The sequence below is a fragment of the Schistocerca serialis genome, chromosome 9 (genome assembly GCF_023864345.2).
Source record: "Schistocerca serialis cubense isolate TAMUIC-IGC-003099 chromosome 9, iqSchSeri2.2, whole genome shotgun sequence".
Taxonomy (NCBI): domain Eukaryota; kingdom Metazoa; phylum Arthropoda; class Insecta; order Orthoptera; family Acrididae; genus Schistocerca; species Schistocerca serialis.
The window spans coordinates 481970021-481990663 of NC_064646.1; the positions used below are offsets into that span (position 1 = coordinate 481970021).

At 39.5% G+C, this 20643-nt stretch overlaps 1 protein-coding gene across 2 annotated transcripts in view; it reads right to left on the reverse strand.

Annotated features, from left to right (window-relative positions):
* Nucleotides 1–3745: 3745 nt before the first annotated feature.
* LOC126419235 (ubiquitin fusion degradation protein 1 homolog) overlaps nucleotides 3746–20643 on the reverse strand; it is a 57046-nt gene continuing 40148 nt past the window's right edge. For both annotated transcript variants that reach the window (XM_050086381.1, XM_050086380.1), the window contains one exon: nucleotides 3746–3993. In XM_050086381.1, the coding sequence (XP_049942338.1) occupies nucleotides 3919–3993 (75 nt within the window). In that variant the 3' untranslated portion in view covers nucleotides 3746–3918. The remainder of the gene's footprint in view (nucleotides 3994–20643) is intronic.

A 20643-nucleotide genomic window follows, 5' to 3' on the forward strand; every position in this document is an offset into this window, starting at 1 on the left:
AACAACTTCAGTTGGAAAGACCACATAGATAATATTGTGGGGAAGGTGAGCCAAAGGTTGCGTTTCATTGGCAGGACACTTAGAGGATGCAACAAGCCCACTAAAGAGACAGCTTACACTACACTTGTTCGTCCTCTGTTAGAATGTTGCTGCACGGTGTGGTATCCTTACCAGGTGGGATTGACGGAGGACATCAAAAGGGTGCAAAAAAGGGCAGCTCATTTTGTATTATCACGTAATAGGGGAGAGAGTGTGGCAGATACGATACGCGAGTTGGGATGGAAGTCATTAAAGCAAAGACGTTTTTCGTCGTGGCGAGATCTATTTACGAAATTTCAGTCACCAACTTTCTTTTCTGAATGTGAAAATATTTTGTTGAGCCCAACCTACATAGGTAAGAATGATAATCAAAATAAAATAAGAGAAATCAGAGCTCAAACAGAAAGGTTTAGGTGTTCGTTTTTCCCACGCGCTGTTCGGGAGTGGAACGGTAGAGAGATAGTATGATTGTGGTTCGATGAACCCTCTGCCAAGCACTTAAATGTGAATTGCAGAGTAGTCATGTAGATGTTGATGTAGATGTAGAGGGTGGCCATTATTTGTAGTCAGATGACAGATGTGGATGTGAAGGCGTTACGATGTGTTTTGTGCACAATAAGGTGGTCAGACGCAGTCAACACAACCTTAACAACATGGGTGCCTACCATCAAATTCTCATGCCCTCCAACATCACATTCAAATGCACTAAAAATATGCGTAATGCTTGATTTGATCAGCAATTAGAGATCCACAATGAGGTCCCTTTCAAACTGTCAGATGCTAACAGCACTAACACACGCAAGTATGCAGCATCCACATCCTCAACATTGATCACTCAACACCTGTCGCTGTTCGTGCCCTTACCAGGCTTGTTAACACTAAACACAAACAACACTAATGCTATCTTGTGGCCGTTCTACCTATCACAGGGAATTGCAACTCTAATAATATACTTAACTGCCAGTGGTGTGTATGTGTATAAAGTTATATTGACATTCAACCAGGTGCTTCACTTTCTTTTGTATGTATTTTCTAGCTTACTGAGACGAATAATACATTGTATGCAAAGATGGTATTTATACCTAGCAGATAGATTAACACATGTAGTAGATATTGAACAATGATATTAAATATAATAGATGACCTATCTACTGCATAACTAATATTTAACTTTGAAAGGAAGAACAAAGGTACTTAATATGGAAGAAAGAGGAATTCTATTTTTTCAGAATGGATTACTGTCTGAAAAAATAACATACTGTAACTGATAATATGAATTATTTAAACTCCACATACACTGAAGAAAATTCTCCACTACGGAGGCAAGTGTAAGGTAACATTTTATGTGTAGTTCTTCCCTGGGAAGTATTAGCGAGTTTCATGCAGTCTTTGTGTATTTTCATCAGTAAGAAATGCAAATATTTCTTAGCACTCAAAAAATCATAAATTTAAGTTAATTGTTCTATAAGTTGGCAGAGAGACGCTACTGCAATCTTCCTGTGAAAGATGAGAAATTGAAAGGTGACACATGATAGAAGAGACAAGTATGTTAATTGGATATGTTTGGTTAGACATCTGCACGCTTTTCTGTATAAGTGTGGTCAATATTGCCTGAACTGTGGTTTGGAATATGTTATAAAATCTTTATAAATTTGGATACAGAGCGGTCTCTGCTAAGAGTCGTCAGGCACACTTTCTCTGGTATTTCAACAGATATTTCCAATTTTGTTTATGCAATGTGTAGCTGGAATTACCCACAACAATACCACTCACCATGAGTCTCATGCAAAGCCCAGTGCCAATGGAAAGCATCAGTTTATTTTCAAAAGAAAAGGGAAGAAAAAAAGGGGGGGGGGGGGGGGGAAGACACCATTTTTCAGAGGCAGAATATCCTGTGCCCACCCGACAATGTGGTCCCATATTAGTCTACTGCATTATTCATTTTATTGATATGTGTTGGTAAGGACAGGGTGAATAAAGCAGAACTCCAGCAGTGACTTGTCTATCACACTGGCCCTAACTGTCTGCTACCATCATGCAGCATCAGAACTACTTAGTCATTGTGTTAAGCATTCTTCCTTGACAATAAATACAGATAAAACACATATCACACTAATTTCAGACTGCTTTGCCAGAGGGGCACACAATATTCTGCTTTAAATGTAATTTTGTTTGTAATGCGAAACAACGTTGGCACTGTGTACCGCATGAAAGATGTGAGGAGCATTATCTGTTTGGGCAGACTCCAGCTACACTTTGCAAAAATGAAATTGCAAATATCTGCCTAAACACTATGAAACATAGACTGTAAAATACTTCACTGATGATTAACTTTCTAACAGCAAACTCTTCTTTTATTTTTGGATACAGGTCTGCGGACCAATAGTAAACTGGTAACCAAATTTTTCATACAATTTCCTTACAACTGTGCTTCATTTGTTTCACTATTTAAACAGATACTATTGTACTGTTATTGCTGCTGATGTAGTATTAGCCCTTTACGTTTCCATATTACATTTGTTGTGGTATTTAACCTTGTGAAATCTTCTATATTTATATTATGGGTGCTGCACCAGAAACAAATTAATAGGTGCAACCATAAAGTAATTCTGATAACTGATTAAGAAAAGAAAAAAAAAAAAATCACTAAGCAAGAAATATTTAATGGAATATTTATATACATTCACTGATTACTTCCCAGCAGAGTCACCACATTGTTTAGGCATTTATCATAACGGTGCACCTTCAGTTGTATGCGCAGGTCACTGGAGTCTGTTGCCAACGTCCAGAGCCACAAAGTCACTTCAATCTGCATCTCAGTGTTGCTGTGGAAATGTTTTCCTGCCATGAAACACATCACAAGTTGGAAGAAATGAAAGTCACTGTGGGTGAGGTTGAGGCTGGGCTGTAGGGTGAATGATCAATGATCTCCACACGTGGCACAACTGGCAATGGATCTCTGCTGGAGATTGTGTCTGAGCATGCAAAAAGTTGATAACTGCACAAACCTCGCAATTGGTGAGAAACAATACCAGAGCAGGCATTTTATCCTAGCAGTGTGCAGTTACCACTGTCAAGACAGGACTAAAACTGTACTGAATTATTCCCATACACCTCCTCCCTACTCCTGTGCATGCACATCCCTATCTGACTACACTCACCGTCTCTGCACATGATCAGAACTTACTTTCTGGGTATACATCGTAATTTAATATCATTCTATATGAGTGTATTTACACACATCTATAAGCATTTCTGTCACTGTGGGTCCGACATTAGTCACCTGCAATGCACCATATACAGGCAGGTGCATAATAAATTTGATTCTATAAATTGCAAGTAAGGTATTTTAATAATAGGATATTCTAAATGATGCTGAATTATATACTGTGTGTATTTTATTCATGAAACACGTTACACTCACTAAAATCTCCTAACCCCATAACAAAGCAGCACTTGTAAAACACATGGTTTGCAAACACGCATATAAAATAAAGAAGTATTTAGTGACCAAATCTTTAACTATAGTGCACTCCAAGAGGACAGGTAACTCAGCAACAGACCTTAGTTTTGTTCTGAGGACACAATATCAAATAAAATTTCCTATTTTTTCCTCTTTTATTGTAATATATAATTGCAAAACCTTTCATCAGCATTCTGCTAGTATACACCACATCATGGAAATTCAGTAGCTTAATAAGCTGTCTAAAACTAATGAATATCATTTATTTCTGCTATTTACAGAAAATTATCACAGACATATAAATAGATATTCATCAAGAAACATTCAGCATACACACACTGAGTTCCAAATCATAAATAGATAAAATATACATGTGAGCAGGTCAGTCTTTGAAACAGCAGCACACAATGTGGTCATCACTTCTTTCTCGCTTCTCGTAATGAATACCCCTCTCCAGTAAATGGTTTAAATTCTTCACTAAGTTCCTTGCTCTGAAAAGAAAGGATATGTGAAAATATAAGATCATTAAGAAGAAAGTAAAATGTATTTTTACTTCTAATAATCATACTACAGATGAACTTCAATATTATTACTGACTGCTTATGCAAAAAGTGTCATAAAAATAATATCTAAGCCCATAAAGGAAAAATACAGTGTCAGAAATTCTGAAAGCAGTGTTTCTTTACTGCACTACTGTTTTGTGAAACAAGAGTAATAATTATTTATGGACAAAAACTGGTTAAGACATCAAAGTGCTCTACGTCTACAGAAAACAAAAAGAAGTAATAAAGAAAGGGTGTGCAATTTAAATAACATTACATCTTTCAATGTGAAAGACTCTATGCCCTTGAAGGGTCTCCTTAATAGAATCCACACATCATGATGAATGAATGAATGACTGAATCAATGATTGATAGGAATTGTTACACAAAGAAGATCTGATACAAAAGAGAGGGGGGATGAAGCAATTTTAATACATTAATTAGCCATTTAGTTAACACTGTATGTTCTGTACAGTTTTAGTTTTAGTTTCAAATCTCTTGGGCATTAGACCAACCAACCGTCCTTTTTTTTTTTTTTTAAAGCATCTCTGGGCACACAAACAACACACACAAAAACTGGGTTTATTGGTACACCATTATACATAGTACAATGGGATGAGGTTTGCAGAGTACAGATTCATCTATGTTACAGTTGTTTCGCCTTCTTATATGTGCTTCCCAAAATGTCTAGTACCTGTCCCAAGAATAACATTTTAACATCAGTTTACAAAGATAGAAAATACTTTCAATATACACACTATTTAATCTGAGATAAACATACCACATTCTATTTCTTTTAGTGATTTTACAAGAGAGGAATGAAGAGGAATTTTTATTTTATTAACATCATTTATATGGAACCATACAGTTCATTAATAATAATAAAAAAAAAACAGAACACAATTTTTTGTACCATAAGAGTTCCCATGTTCTGTATCCTCCAACTTGTGCATGTGAGTGTGAATGCACAGAGTGTAGTGCCACCACACATGTGTACTTAAATCAACTGACTCACTCTCATTATGTTCTTTTAGTTTGTACCACTCACATCAGATGCTCAATGTGTCGCTTATGTTACACCTTCTGTATGTCTTGTTACGTGTGGAGTCACCAGAAGCTTATCTTTGAAACTGTTCAGTGGTTTATGATATATTACTTGGTAACTACAAGATTGGTGAAGAGTTTGTAACAGTTTCTGCGTGTGAAATCTTTAAATGTGGTTTCATCAGGTTTTGTCATTATGGCCGCCATGCTACTGGCCCTTATTCAATTGTTTACTTCGGCAGTGACCACTTTGTCGGCTTCCATTAACACACATGGCACTGCTCAAATGGTCTATCCACCCACTTTTCCTCCATATGATGATTCAGCTGACGACTGGGAATCTTAAAAAACACTCAGATGGCATTTCATGTGTTTCAGTGTGACAGACTCGAATTTGTGCAAAGACTCTTGTAGATTTCACCTAAGGTGTATCAATTACTATGTCAGCTTGTCTCTTTACAAGAAACAGCAACTCTTACTTTTGATAATGTGCAGTTTACTGTCCAACTACCATTGCAAACAAATGCATGTCAGAGCACTACGAGTTGAAATCTACCGATGCCGCAAGAAACCAAACAGTCATACAGGGGCTGGGCAGCCGAAATTTACAGCCTTAGCCATTAAGTGTCAATTTGTTACTTGTTTAGCTCTGGACAAGGAAGTGCATCAGAATGATTTACTAAGAACCCCCCCCCCCCCCCCCCCTTGCTGTCAGAAGTTTTGCTAATGTCTTCTGAAGTTTTTCAGGCAGCAGGTGACCAAACTGAAGCAGGGGGTGATGTGGCAGTAGTGTCACAAGATGTGCCCACTAGGAAGTGACAGTGGTGGTGATAAACATGCGGGCCAAACTCTGAGCAGACCAACGACAACCCAAGCAGCCACAACTGCCACTGTGCCAGTGCCAGTGCCAGTGTTCTCGTTTTCGGCTTGTCCATCACAAACATTTGGAGTGCCCTAAGCGCTAGGCTACTAGTAATGCTTGCAAGAAGAGAGGCCACATTGCCTCCGGATGTCATTCGCCAAAGGTTACTCAGGACATGGACATGGATAAACTGTGTGACTCCAATGCTTGCGACATCTCCCAAATCGTTTACTGAGTTAAGCATTTTTCACCAAGTGCTCTGGCTGACGTTAACACAGGTGCTGCAGTGTCATTATTGAATTCTCAAACCTATGTGAGTTTAGGCTCCCTGGTCATGCGGAAACTGGTCAGTCATAACAAACAGAACATTGCGCTGTTGGGACAATTTACAGCATCTGCCCTTTACAAGTCAGTGGAATGTTCCATTATCTTTTTGGTGGTTGCTGACACTGGTGTTGAGAACTTGGTGGGATGGGTGCATTTCAGGCATTTGCATTTTCTATCAATGATCCAGTTCACCTTGTGTCTGATCACATAACATATTCTCAGTTGGAAACACTGTGTGAGGAGTTTTCAGACTTGTTTTTGGAAGGTATATGGTGTGCTATGAATTTTTCTGCTCATATTTCCTTGAAATCCATGACTTGGGTTCGGTTTTGTCATGTATATCCTATTCCCTTTGCCCTGAAAGATCGAGTGAAAGTACAACTGGACAGACTTGCCTCTAGAGGTGGTGCACCCTTTATAGCTAGTGAATGGTTGTCGCCACTGATGCAATGGAAGCTATCGGAAAAACTTCGCCTCTGTGGCAACTTCAGTGGCTCTGAGCACTATGGGACTCAACTGCTGAGGTCATTAGTCAGGCAACTTCAGTACTACTGTCATTGCGCAGTTGGTCACAGATATGTATCCTCTCCCTCACCACGAGCAACCATTGTCAGAAGTATCAGACTGCGGGTCTTTTCTAAAATTGATATGTCTGAAGGGTATCTGTAGGTTCCTGTGGATGAAGAGTCTCAACGAGTTCTGGTTTTGAATACTCCTTTTGGTCTCTCTCAATATTTGCATCTTCCTTTTGGTGTGGCTAGTACCCCTGCTATTTTACAATTACTTTTACAGGAACTGACTATGCCTGTCTTGGGGTGCATTAATTATTTGGATGATATTGTCGTCATGGGTCCCTCCACGGCCAATCACTCGAAAAATTTGAGCACATTGTTTCCTGTCTTACAGTCCGCAGAGTTACAGTGCAACCTCCTGAAATCTCAATATTTTTCAAGCTTCTATTGCTTATTTGGTGTTCAAAGTCTCATGGGATGGTGTTCGTCCTCTGCCAAACTGCATCTCTGCTGTTCGTGCCTCATCCTTTGTCCACAAAATAGCTTCAGGCCTTCATATAGTAGATAGCCAACTACCACAAATTCCTGATGAGGGTGGCCACATTGGTCCAGCTGTTGCATGCCTTGCTACTCAAGAATTTACCTTTCTGCTGGAACCCAGATTATGAATGTGTTTTTCAAATCCAAACTCTTCTCGGCCCCTCATTTAGCTTTGTTCTTTCCAGATCAGCACATTGTTTTGGCAACCGATGCCTCACAGTACAGACTCAACGTGGTCCTAGCACAGCGATATACTGTCGGTTCTGAATGACCTGTTGCTTTTGCCTCTAAATCCCTCACTTTGGCCCAGCAATGTAACTCTCAGGTGGACAAAAAAGGTCTTCCCATAGTCTATGCTCTCCAGAAAGTTTATGTTTTTTGTATGGCTCCAAGTTTCACCTTACTGCTGACCACAAAACATTTGTTTCCTTGTTTAACCATCAAACTTCCTTGCCTGATAAGCCAACAACACTAGGCACTGTTCTTATCTTGCTACAATTACGAAATCCATATTCCTAAACACATCAATGCAGACACCTTATCCTGCTTTCCTGTGGGTCCTGATCCCAACTTTGCTTCCATGGAAATGCTGAAAAGCAGGATGTCATGGAGGGTTTCCCAATTACAAGCTCGCACATAGCAGCTGCCGTTGCCTCCAACCCAGTTCTCTGTCAGGTGGTTCGGATTGTTCAACAGGGCTCGCCAGATAAACCACTAGGTCGGGTTTTTCACCCTCAGTGCAACTACTTTTTCTTACAGTATCACCTCTCTGTTTTTGACAGTGTTTTGCTGTTGTTCATGGAAGACCTCTCTCCCAGAGTAGTCATTCCTGCTACGTTACGGTGCGAGTTTCTACATCTTCTCCACCACGGCCACTGGGGAGTTTTGTGTCCTAACTATAAGCTAGGACACGTGTTTTTTTGGTCAGGGATTTGCAGAGAAACTGTCCATTTTGTCACAGTGAGCAGTGTTGCCAACAACAGACAGCTTCCAGGGCACACCTACCCCCCCGGCCTGCTCCATGCAAGCCAAGGGAACACATTCATGAAGACTTTGTGGGTCCCTTCTTGAAATCCTGTCAGCTCTTGGTTGCAGATGCATTTTCCCGGTTTCCTTACATTCTCCGGCGTGTCTCGACGTCGAATGCGGTCAAAATTTGTACACTTTTGAGAGTTTTCTCTATTGAGCGGTGGCCTTGTACCACAGTTTTTGATAACGGGCCCCAATTCGTTTCTCACACTTTTCAATTGTTTTGTTCCTGTCATACCATTTGGCAAATTATGGCTCCGCCATTCCACCCTCAATCAAATGGCGAGGCAGAACAACTAGTGCATACATTCATGTCCCAAATACAAAAAGTCTGTTGCGAAATCTTTGCCGGATGATGCCCTTCCCTGTTTTCTGAGCACCTATCACTTCACACTCCCCCCCATGAACCACGGACCTTGGCGTTGGTGGGGAGGCTTGCGTGCCTCAACTATACAGATAGCCATACTGTAGGTGCAACCACAATGGAGGGGTATCTGTTGAGAGGCCAGACAAACGTGTGGTTCCTGAAGAGGGGCAGCAGCCTTTTCAGTAGTTGCAGAGGCAACAGTCTGGATGATTGACTGATCTGGCCTTGTAACACTAACCAAAATAGCCTTGCTGTTCTGGTACTGCGAACAGCTGAAAGCAAGGGGAAACTACAGCCGTAATTTTTCCCGAGGGCATGCAGCTTTACTGTATGATTAAATGATGATGGCGTCCTCTTGGGTAAAATATTCCGGAGGTAAAATAGTCCCCAATTCGGATCTCCAGGCGGGGACTACTCAGGAGGACGTCGTTATCAGGAGACAGAAAGCTGGCGTTCTACGGATTGGAGTGTGGAATGTCAGATCCCTTAATCGAGCAGGTAGGTTAGAAAATTTAAAAAGGGAAATGGATAGGTTAAAGTTAGATATAGAGGGAATTAGTGAAGTTCGATGACAGGAGGAACAAGACTTTTGGTCAAGTGAATACAGGGTTATAAATACAAAATCAAATAGGGGTAATGCAGGAGTAGGTTTGATAATGAATAAAAAAATAGGAGTATGGGTAAGCTACTACAAACAGCATAGTGAACGAATTATTGTGGCCAAGATAGACACGAAGCCCACGCCTACTACAGTAGTACAAGTTTATATGCCAACTAGCTCTGCAGATGACGAAGTAATTGATGAAATGTATGATGAGATAAAAGAAATTATTCAGGTAGTGAAGGGAGACGAAAATTTAGTGTTCATGGGTGACTGGGATTCAAGCGGAAGAAAAGGGAGAGAAGGAAACATAGTAGGTGAATATGGATTGGGGGTAAGAAATGAAAGAGGAAGCCGTCTGGTAGAATTTTGCGCAGTGCATAACTTAATCATAGCTAACACCTGGTTTAAGAATCATGAAAGAAGGTTGTATACATGGAAGAACCCTGGAGATACTAAAAGGTATCAGATAGATTATATAACGGTAAGACAGAGATTCAGGAACCAGGTTTTAAATTATAAGACATTTCCAGGGGCAGATGTGGACTCTGACCACAATCTATTGGTTATGAACTGTAGATTAAAACTGAAGAAACTGCAAAAAGGTGGGAATTTAAGAAGATGGGACCTGGATAAACTGACTAAACCAGAGGTTGTACAGAGTTTCAGAGAGAGCGTAAGGGAACAATTGACAGGAATGGGAGAAAGAAATACAGTAGAAGAAGAATGGGTAACTTTGAGGGATGAAATAGTGAAGGCAGCAGAGGATCAAATAGGTAAAAAGACGAGGGCTAGGAGAAACCCTTGGGTAACAGAAGAAATATTGAATTTAATTGATGAAAGGAGAAAATATAAAAATGCAGTAAATGAAGCAGGCAAAATGGAATACAAACGTCTCAAAAATGAGATTGACAGGAAGTGCAAAATGGCTAAGCAGGCATGGCTAGAGGACAAATGTAAGGATGTAGAGGCTTATCTCACTAGGGGTAAGATAGATACTGCGTACAGGAAAATTAAAGAGACCTTTGGTGAAAGGAGAACCACTTGCATGAATATCAAGAGCTTTGATGGAAACCCAGTTCTAAGCAAAGAAGGGAAAGCAGAAAAGTGGAAGGAGTATATAGAGGTTCTATACAAGGGCGACGTACTTGAGGACAATATTATGGAAATGGAAGAGGATGTAGATGAAGATGAAATGGGAGATATGATACTGCGTGAAGAGTTTGACAGAGCACTGAAAGACCTGAGTCGAAACAAGGCCCCCGGAGTAGACAGCATTCCATTAGAACTACTGACAACCTTGGGAGAGCCAGTCCTGACAAAACTCTACCATCTGGTGAGCAAGATGTATGAGACAGGCGAAATACCCTCAGACTTCAAGAAGAATATAATAATTCCAATTCCAAAGAAAACAGGTGTTGACAGATGTGAAAATTACCAAACTATCAGTTTAATAAGTCACAGCTGCAAAATACTAACGTGAATTCTTTACAGACGAATGGAAAAACTGATAGAAGCCGACCTCGGGGAAGATCAGTTTGGATTCTGTAGAAATGTCGGAACACGTAAGGCAACACTGACCCTACGACTTATCTTAGAAGAAAGATTAAGGAAAGGCAAACCTACATTTCTAGCATTTGCAGACTTAGAGAAAGCTTTTGGCAATGTTGACTGGAATACTCTCTTTCAAATTCTGAAAGTGGCAGGGGTAAAATACAGGGAGCGAAAGGCCATTTACAATTTGTATAGAAAGCAGATGGCAGTTATAAAGAGTCGAGGGGTATGAAAGGGAAGCAGTGGTTGGGAAGGGAGTGAGGCAGGGTTGTAGCCTATCCCCGATGTTATTCAATCTGTATATTGAGCAAGCAATAAAGGAAACAAAAGAAAAGTTCGGAGTAGGTATTAAAACCCATGGAGAAGAAATAAAAACTTTGAGGTTCGCCGATGACACTGTAATTCTGTCAGAGACAGCAAAGGACTTGGAAGAGCAGTTGAACGGAATGGACAGTGTCTTGAAAGGAGGGTATAAGATGAACATCAACAAAAGCAAAATGAGAACGAGGATAATGGAATGGAATCGAATTAAGTCGGGTGATGCTGAGGGAATTAGATTAGGAAATGAGACACTTAAAGTAGTAAAGGAGTTTTGGTATTTGGGGAGCCAAATAACTGATGATGGTCGAAGTAGAGAGGATATAAAATGTAGACTGGTAATGGCAAGGAAAGTGTTTCTGAAGAATAGAAATTTGTTAACATCGAGTATAGATTTAAGTGTCAGGAAGTCATTTCTGAAAGTATTTGTATGGAGTGTAGCCATGTATGGAAGTGAAACGTGGACGATAAATAGCTTAGACAAGAAGAGAATACAAGCTTTCGAAATGTGGTGCCACAGAAGAAAGCTGAAGATTAGCTGGGTAGATCGCATAACTAATGAGGAGGTATTGAATAGAATTGGGGAGAAGAGGAGTTTGTGGCACAATTTGACTAAAAGAAGGGATTGTTTGGTAGGACATGTTCTGAGACATCGAGGGATCACCAATTTAGTATTGGAGAGCAGTGTGGAGGGTAAAAATCGTAGAGGGAGACCAAGAGATGAATACACTAAGCAGATTCAGAAGGATGTAGGTTGCAGTAGGTACTGGGAGATGAAGAAGCTTGCACAGGATAGAGTAGCATGGAGAGCTGCATCAAACCAGTCTCAGGACTGAAGACCACAACAACAACATCCCTTCACACCTATAAGGGAGTGGAGCCCGGCTGAATTGCTTCACAGCCAGCAGCCGCGCACGCTGCTCCACCTTCAGTTGCCTGCGAGGCACCTGTCACAGTCAGGTTCGTCCAGCCACTTCACACTGGGATCGCCGATGTGGGCACGAGGATTCGGACGCCAGGCCAGGAGGATACCAATCACTGTTGTCTGCCGCCTGGGGTACCATCCTTGTGATGTAAGTACAGCCACCGATTGGGGCCCTGCCACTTCAATACCAGTGTGCTCCCGCTCTCCACCAGAAGCTACAGGTTTGCAGATGTGGATCCGTAACTGAAACCCGCCCAGCTACCATCCGCCTCGAGCCCATCATCACCTGCTACAGACGTGCCCCAGTCCCACTAGCTGCTTCTTCACATGTGGTACCCTTGGATTCCAGCGTCCCAGTAGCAGGTGCCGGTCTGTTTCGAATCCACTGCCAGAGGCTGCTGATCCAGTCGAGCTGCTAATACCAACTCCTTAGCCATCATCGCCTTGGCCATTGTCACTGGTAGGTCCAGCCCTGTGAACTCTGCACAAGAATCTGCCTGCCGATAACAATGCAGAGATGGTGACGCACCCTCCTACCCACCACTGTCATCAGGCGCCGTGCGGGCCCACCACTGTCATAGAGCGCTGTGTGGGCCCACCGCCGCCCTTCGTCACGCACACGTCTCTACGCGTTCCTGCTCCGGTAACTGCCCAGCATGTCATTCCGCGCCCACTGCCAGCACTGGCTGCTGCCACCCTTGTTTCCCCGGATGTGTTTCTCATCAGACTGCTGTCATCTCCTTCATCGCCTGGATGCCCTCTTTGCATGAGGGAGAGGTGTGCTGTATCCTGCGTGCCAGTGTGAGTGCGCCGAATGCAGTGCGTGTATACTTAAATCAATCGCCAACTGTTATCAGTGCAAGTCTGCCACTAGAGGCTGCCTGTAAGATGCATGCACATGGCACAGTATCCGCCATGCCGTCTACCAGCGACTCGCATGTATATATACATGGAGCAGCACTGATTCACTCTCACTATACTCTTTTAGTCTGTACCACTCACATCAGTTTTTCTATGTACCACTTATGTTACAACGTATATATGATTCCTTTGTCTTATTATGTGTGGACTCATGAGAGGCTTACTTCTGATACTGTTCAGTGGTTTATGAATAAAGCCATATTTGTGTTACATGGATCGGTTTTGTGTATTGCTTTGTTACTACACTGTGGACTCATCCTTATCTGCAACATATTGTCACTTATTTAGATCATAAACGAGTACTAAAAGACTACTTATGAATTAGACAATACTTTTTTTATATGCACCAAAATCCTGAGGAAATTTTCCTCATGAAGGCAAGCCATTTTGCAAACAACATCTACATCTACATGATTACTCTGCAATTTACAATAAAGAGCCTGGCAGAGGATTCAATGAACCACCTTCAAACTGTCTCTCTACCGCCACTCTCGAACGACATATGGGAAAAAAGAGCTCTTAAATTTTTCTGTACGAGCCCAGATTTCTCTTATTTTATCATGATGATCATTTCTCCCTATGTACAGAATGTTTTCGCAATCAGAGGAGAAAACTGGTGATTGAAATGTCATGAGAAGATCCCATCGCAACGAGAAAGCCTTTGTTTTAATGATTGCCACTCCATTTCATGTATCATGTCTGTGGCACTATCTCCCCTATTTCATGATAATACAAAACGAGCCACCCTTCTTTGTACTTTTTGGATGTCATCCGTCAGTCCCACCTGATGCGGGTCCCACACCACACAGTAATACTCCAGAATAGTGCAGACAAGTGTGGTGTAAGCAGTCTCTTTAGCTGACCTGTTGCACCTTCTAACTGTTCTGCCAATGAATTGCAGCCTTTGGTTACTCTACCCACAACATTATCTATGTGATCGTTCCAATTTAGGTTATTTGTAATTGTAATCCCTAAGGATTTGGTTGAATTTACAGCCTTCAGATTTGAGTGACTTATGGCGTAATCGAAATTTAGTGGATTTCTTTTAGTACTCATGTGAATAACTTCACACTTTTCTTTATTCAGGATCAACTGCCATTTTTGGCACCATACAGATACCTTATCTAAATCATTTCGCAATTTGTTTTGGTCATCTGATGACTTTACAAGACAGTAAATGACAGCATCATCTGCAAACAATCTAAGATGGCTACTAAGATTGTCTCCTATATCATTAATATAGATCAGGAACATTAGAGTGCCTATAACACTTCCTTGGGGAATGGCGGATATTACTTCTGTTTTACTCAATGACTTTCCATCTATTACTACAAACTGTGACCTTTCTGACAGGAAATCACAAGTCCAGTTGCACAACTGAGGCGATATTCCATAGGCACACAGTTTGCTTATAAGACTCTTGTGAGGAACAGTGTCGAAAGCCTTCTGGAAATATAAAAATAAAAATGACACTTGATAAATGAGCAAGATTCTTTTCACCTGGAGGAAATTGAGACATTGACAGCAATTAACAGTAACAGTGCAACATTATTAGCTTCAGATTATGCTGCACAACATCAGAAATGAGCTACCATTAATTTTATTCTCCAAAGACACAGAAATATGTCCTAGCGCAGCATCTGCTGCATTATGCTTCCAATTGCTTAATATAAATTACTAGCAGTTCATAATTTGTCTTTTTCAGTCCTCTTTTAAACATTCTTTGTTATCTTTTTTACTATGAACTTCTGTGCATTCAGGCATAGATGAATCAATTAAAAGTGGATTCAAGCACATTTGGTTTCTGTGCCAGAGGCGATGTTATGGGGGCTATCAATTCGTATCAATATATGTTCTCTTCTTCAGTGTGTTTACTGAGATTCTGAATCTAATTAAAATAACAACAAATCATTCTGGAGATAATATAAAACCACTTCTCGTCTAGATAAAGCTTAGGTTTCAATATATGTTTTCCATATTGGTATCTATTTAAATTAATACTGTGCATCCCCAATGCACTTTTCAGAAAAAAAATTGAAAATTACTACTACTTTTCATGACCTGTGGCTCAAACATCTTGCATACAAGGGAGTCCTGTCCTTTTACTTTGTCTGTTTACTGCAGCTAATAAAAGATGATGTCACCATGGTCATGACTGAAAGCAAGGCATATTTCATTTTGGTATCAGATGTCAGGCAAATCTTGTAGCTTTAGAGCTGTCATAGCAAATCTCGTAAATCTGATGCACTGCTGTCCTGACACTGCAATGCCAAATTTTGGTACAGTGACAGTGTCAATGTGTGGAACACTGCTCAAAAATAAGTTGCTATACCTGGATAAGAATAATGAAATGACTGATCACTTGTTGTTCACAGGACATCTGCAAATAGTAACAACCAATTAGAGCATTAGTTTGGTCATACATTCTGTCGTGTGCACAGATGTCACGTTTATTTGCTACCTCAGCTGCTAACTGCCAGTCAGGTGCAGGCGGCAATTGCAGTCTGTAACATAACTATTGTAATTTGTTCTTAAGTGCTTTGTTTCTCTGTGCAGTATGTTTATTTTACATAATGTCTGAAGCTAAGTGTGAAATTGCTTAGGGAATTTATAGGACTATTAGGACTGTGAACAGTGAAGTCAATACCATACATTAATGAGGGATGCACAGATGTGCTTATTATGGAACACAGCTACCGCTGCAGAGCCATAGTGTGTTTGCATGTAATGGTGAAAGGTCATCATGTCCCCTCCCCCACTCGATGCTCAACTGTCACTCACTTTGTCATTTTGATACAGGTACAGCCAACTCCTCTTGGGACATATACTCTTGCAACCTCATCTTATTTCATAATTTCTCTCATTTAGTGTCCATCACTGAAGTTTGAAGAGCACCTCCGTAACACTCTTCTGCTTACTTAATAGAACTGATGAAACATGCCACTTAACTTTGGGTCTTTCCTACGCCCACTCCTAATCCTAACTGTTAAATGCCCCAAACAGAAAGAACTATTCAAGAAGAGGGTGGATAAATGTTCTGTAAGCCACTTCTATAATGGATGAATTACATTTCCTTAGGATTTTTCAAATGAATCTTGGCCTGGCATCAACTTCTCCTACAACTAGTTTTATACCTTTGTTCCATTTTAGGTCACATTGGACTGTCATTCACAAATATTCTATTGTCGTTACAGTTTCCAGTGATTAATTACTACTGCTGTACCTGAACAGCACTAGATATTTATCCTATTTATGTTCAGTAAGAACTATTCAGAAAGAACTATTCAAGAAGAGGGTGGATAAATGTTCTGTAAGCCACTTCTATAATGGATGAATTACATTTCCTTAGGATTTTTCAAATGAATCTTGGCCTGGCATCAACTTCTCCTACAACTAGTTTTATACCTTTGTTCCATTTTAGGTCACATTGGACTGTCATTCACAAATATTCTATTGTCGTTACAGTTTCCAGTGATTAATTACTACTGCTGTACCTGAACAGCACTAGATATTTATCCTATTTATGTTCAGTATATTTCTCTTACTTACATTGAGTGTCGACTGTCAGTCCCTGCATCGAGTACCAGCACTCTGCGGGCTTCCCTGCATTTCAATTCAGTTTACTAGCATTGTGTATTTCCTAAAAACTACAGCATTATCAATAAACGTCCTCACCGAGATTCCGACATTATCCAGCAGATCATTTATACTTCGAGACTTCAGAAACTAAGTCATACATGTCCATGTCGTCCCATGCTAAGACCACTATACAACAAAAGTGGTTCATTTTCAAAGAGCACATATTACAGGTTTTCTGTATACACCATTTTGCTGCGGTACAGATAACAGGTGGATCAATGTGTGTGTTTGAAATGGTATGGTAACTGGAAATGTAATCTAAAGCTGAAGTACACAAGACAGTACAATTTTTGTGGGCAAAACGTATACATTGCACACAGATTCACGATGAAATTCTGGTGGTATATGGGCAAAATACAATTGTGCATCCAGGTGTAATGAAATAGTGCCAACAATTTGACCAAGACCACATAGAAATGGGCAGTACTAATCATGAAGTCCAGATCTCACACCATATGATTTCCACTTTTTCAGCAAGCTGAAAGAACATCTGCTTCCAATAATGTCTGAAAGCCAGCAGTTGCTTCAAATTGTGTTTAGTCCTCTATGGTGTGTATTTCAAATCATAATTCTACATGAACCAGTTTTGTCACTTTGCTCAGCTGGCCATACTGACAATTACTGTGCTTTTCTCAACAATGCTACATGTTCAGTACTGACAGTTATCTTGTGAATTGTGTGTATGGGAGCAGTTTCTTCAATTATAGAGGAAGAAATTGATGTTGGTGATAATTCAATAGGAAGCCAAAGAGGAAAAAGAAGACCAAATATACCCAGCAGCTTAAATCTGAGGCAAGGTAAGCAAAAACAAAATTTAGTAGAGGATACTGGGATTACAAATCTTTCAACAAACGTTAATCCAACCCCTGATGTCACTGTGTTCATGCCACCATGCCAATACAGAGGTCATTTCCACTGCTGTAATATACCAGCACATTTCCTACAAATGCCAAAAACAACATACTTGGAGTTCTAAACAAAAGTGAACAGGATCGACTCATTTCAGTGATGATTCATGTTTTTTCATGAAAAAGATGCCACCCAAGAGGTGATACCAAGAAACCTGCAGCAATGATAATTAAGTATCACATTCCAGTAAATAGAGATTTGGAACCAATGCATGCAAAATTTTGTCACAAGGCTATATGGATTTGGGTAGAGTTGTAGAAATACTATTGCTAAATCAGTTATATGTGGTAAGGATGTAAAAAATGCAGAAGGGGGTGATCAAAAGTAAGAGAAGTGTGTAGCAAAGAAAACTAAGTGTGCAGAAAAGAGATAGAAGGTTATTAGTTTCATCTCAAGCCTAAAGGGTAGGGATTGCCATTATTCTAGGAAGATGAGCCAATGATTGTACTTTCTTCAAAATTGAGTATCAGTAAGTTGTTCAAAATGTAATATGCAAGTGTATGAAGTGAATTACATGAAAAAAGTGGTACTTTCTGAAAACACCCAGCTCAAAATGGAAGATCTGCATCAGGTACCTGTAGCTACTGCCTTAAAAAGTTTCACAGACTTGCTACAGCTGCCCAAAATGAAAAATAACAACTTCTGACTACCTCAGATGCTCACAGGTTAAGAGCAAAAGCTTTTCATCAGCTCGTGAAGTAGAACATCCATTATTCAACAACCCTATGCTTTGACATGCAGCATATAAATGTGCTTCCAAAGCTGTCAATCAATGAAGCATATTATTCATGTCAAATAAACTATCACACTCTCTGTGTAATAGACATGAATAATAAAAATCTACACTTCTATGTCCACATAAAACATCAAGCTGGTAGAGATTCTGCAGAGGTTGCTTCATGTCTCTGTGATTATCTGGAAAAGTTTTAGTTCCCTATTCAGCATTATAGCTTGAGGCTTTTTGCAGGTGGGCAAAATAAGGATACGTGTGAGATAAATGCTTTGACTTTCCTTCTACTTAAAAAAAAGCTCCTTTGCAGCTTAAGAACGTAACATTGTTTTTTCACATAAGAGTCCAGTCATTTCTTCCTGCTGATAGAGTCTTTAGAGTTTTGGAAAGTAATTTCAAAAGAAATCTGAGATAGTGACACCCAAAGATTACCATAGTGTTTATAAATCTGTAGCTTCAGTTCATGTTTTAGATGATGATTAGAATGTGAGGAACTATAAAGCACTCAGTGAACATTGTAAAAAGACAGATAGTGTCAGTGACATGAAATGAATTATGCTACAGAAGCCAATCAAAGATTAAAATGTCACAGTCAAAATAAAAATGGAGTTAACTTATTGCTGTAATGATCCATCCACGACATTCAACATCATTCTAAAAAAAATGGAAAACACTGCCCCTTGTAGCTGAATCATCAGTAATTTCACCATACAGTAGAGTGAGTGGAGTAAAGAAGGCTGATATGAATAATTTAGTACCTAAACATTTTGCAGATGACTGGAGCATAGGACATTTAGATTTCTGTGCTAATATCACCGATGTAGTTCTTATTGTACCTGACAGTGAAGAAAAATTTTGTATGTCAGCTTGTGGTTGCTTGGAAGAAGGCGAAGGACTGTACCAAATCTGACAGAAACCAACAGAATGGCCATACAGAAGATTCTATAAATCGGAATTTTTACCAGATAAGAATTGTGAACTCAATATAAAATGATTAATGTGAATATATTTATGGTGTAATAAAATGGTTTTCAAAGTCAACTGGCAGCAAGAAGTACATTATAAATACACTATACATCAGAATTTTTTTTCGTGAGAACTTTAATTTTGTATTAACAGATGTTATTCTATAATAGTAACAAAACTAAATGATTAGTTATTTTCTATTTCGATATTTCATAAAGTATTGGATAAAAGCATATTATATTAAGTCCTGCACATTTTTCCTAAATTTGAAGAACACAGGTGAAAATGTTTCTAGAAGTATGTCTCAAATGCAACTACTTCAGATTTTAAAATTTGTGAAAAATTCCCTGGGTTAGAAGTAATCAGTTTTTTGCTTCTCCCATAAAATTTGGTTTTTTGTACATAGTACGATTTGAAATATTACTACTCAAATGTACTACCTGTTAGGAAGTTTGAATATAGCCACAACTCTGGTACAAGATTCTGTAAGCTCATCTTTCATTCACTAAATGACAGTGCAGAACTGTAGTGAATACCTTCTGTGGAAGTCGAGGAACATGGAATCAACATGGATGCTGGATCCATGGCCCTCAAGGACAAATAAAGTAAACTGAAGTTCACACGATTGCCATTTGCAGAATCAAAGTTGATTCTTACTTAGAATAGACCACTCCCCAAAATAGGTAATAATATGTCAGCAAAAAATGTGTTTCATATTTCTACTGCTTGATAACTTACTTCCTTCTAGCAACCTGTAAGGGTTAGCTGCTACAAGAGGAGTAAGTTCATTTGCATTATCTGTATAGAATCATAAAAATATCTCATATGCTTCAGAGCACACTTTTCCATTAAGTGAATATAATTGTCTTGAGTTTCATCATTAGAAGACTGTGCGTTTTTAACTACAGACAAGCTTTTTAAGATGTCAATACATTATGTAACTAAGTGATGAACAATGTTCACTGTGCTTTATTTGCAACATTTAAGAGCTATTTAAATAAAAATATTACAAAATTATCTCCTACTTCCATGAAATATTGGCAACTTCACAACTTTATTCGTGGATTTGAAAATGGTCTGTTATTGGGGGAGGGGGGGGGGGGGAGAAACAACAACAACAACCACCTTTATTCCATGAGTGGTTCACTCTATTAGACTACAGATGCATTAAAAAGAGACAACTACAATTTAAAAAATGTACAAACTTATCAATACAAGGATTATGATAATATATTATGTGTACTTGTAGTAACATTCACGTATATGGCCTGAGAAACTTTTTAATGGTAAGATGTTTTTCTAAAGTAGTAAATAAAACATAGAAGTGGGCAAAACAAACACAATCACAAGATCCA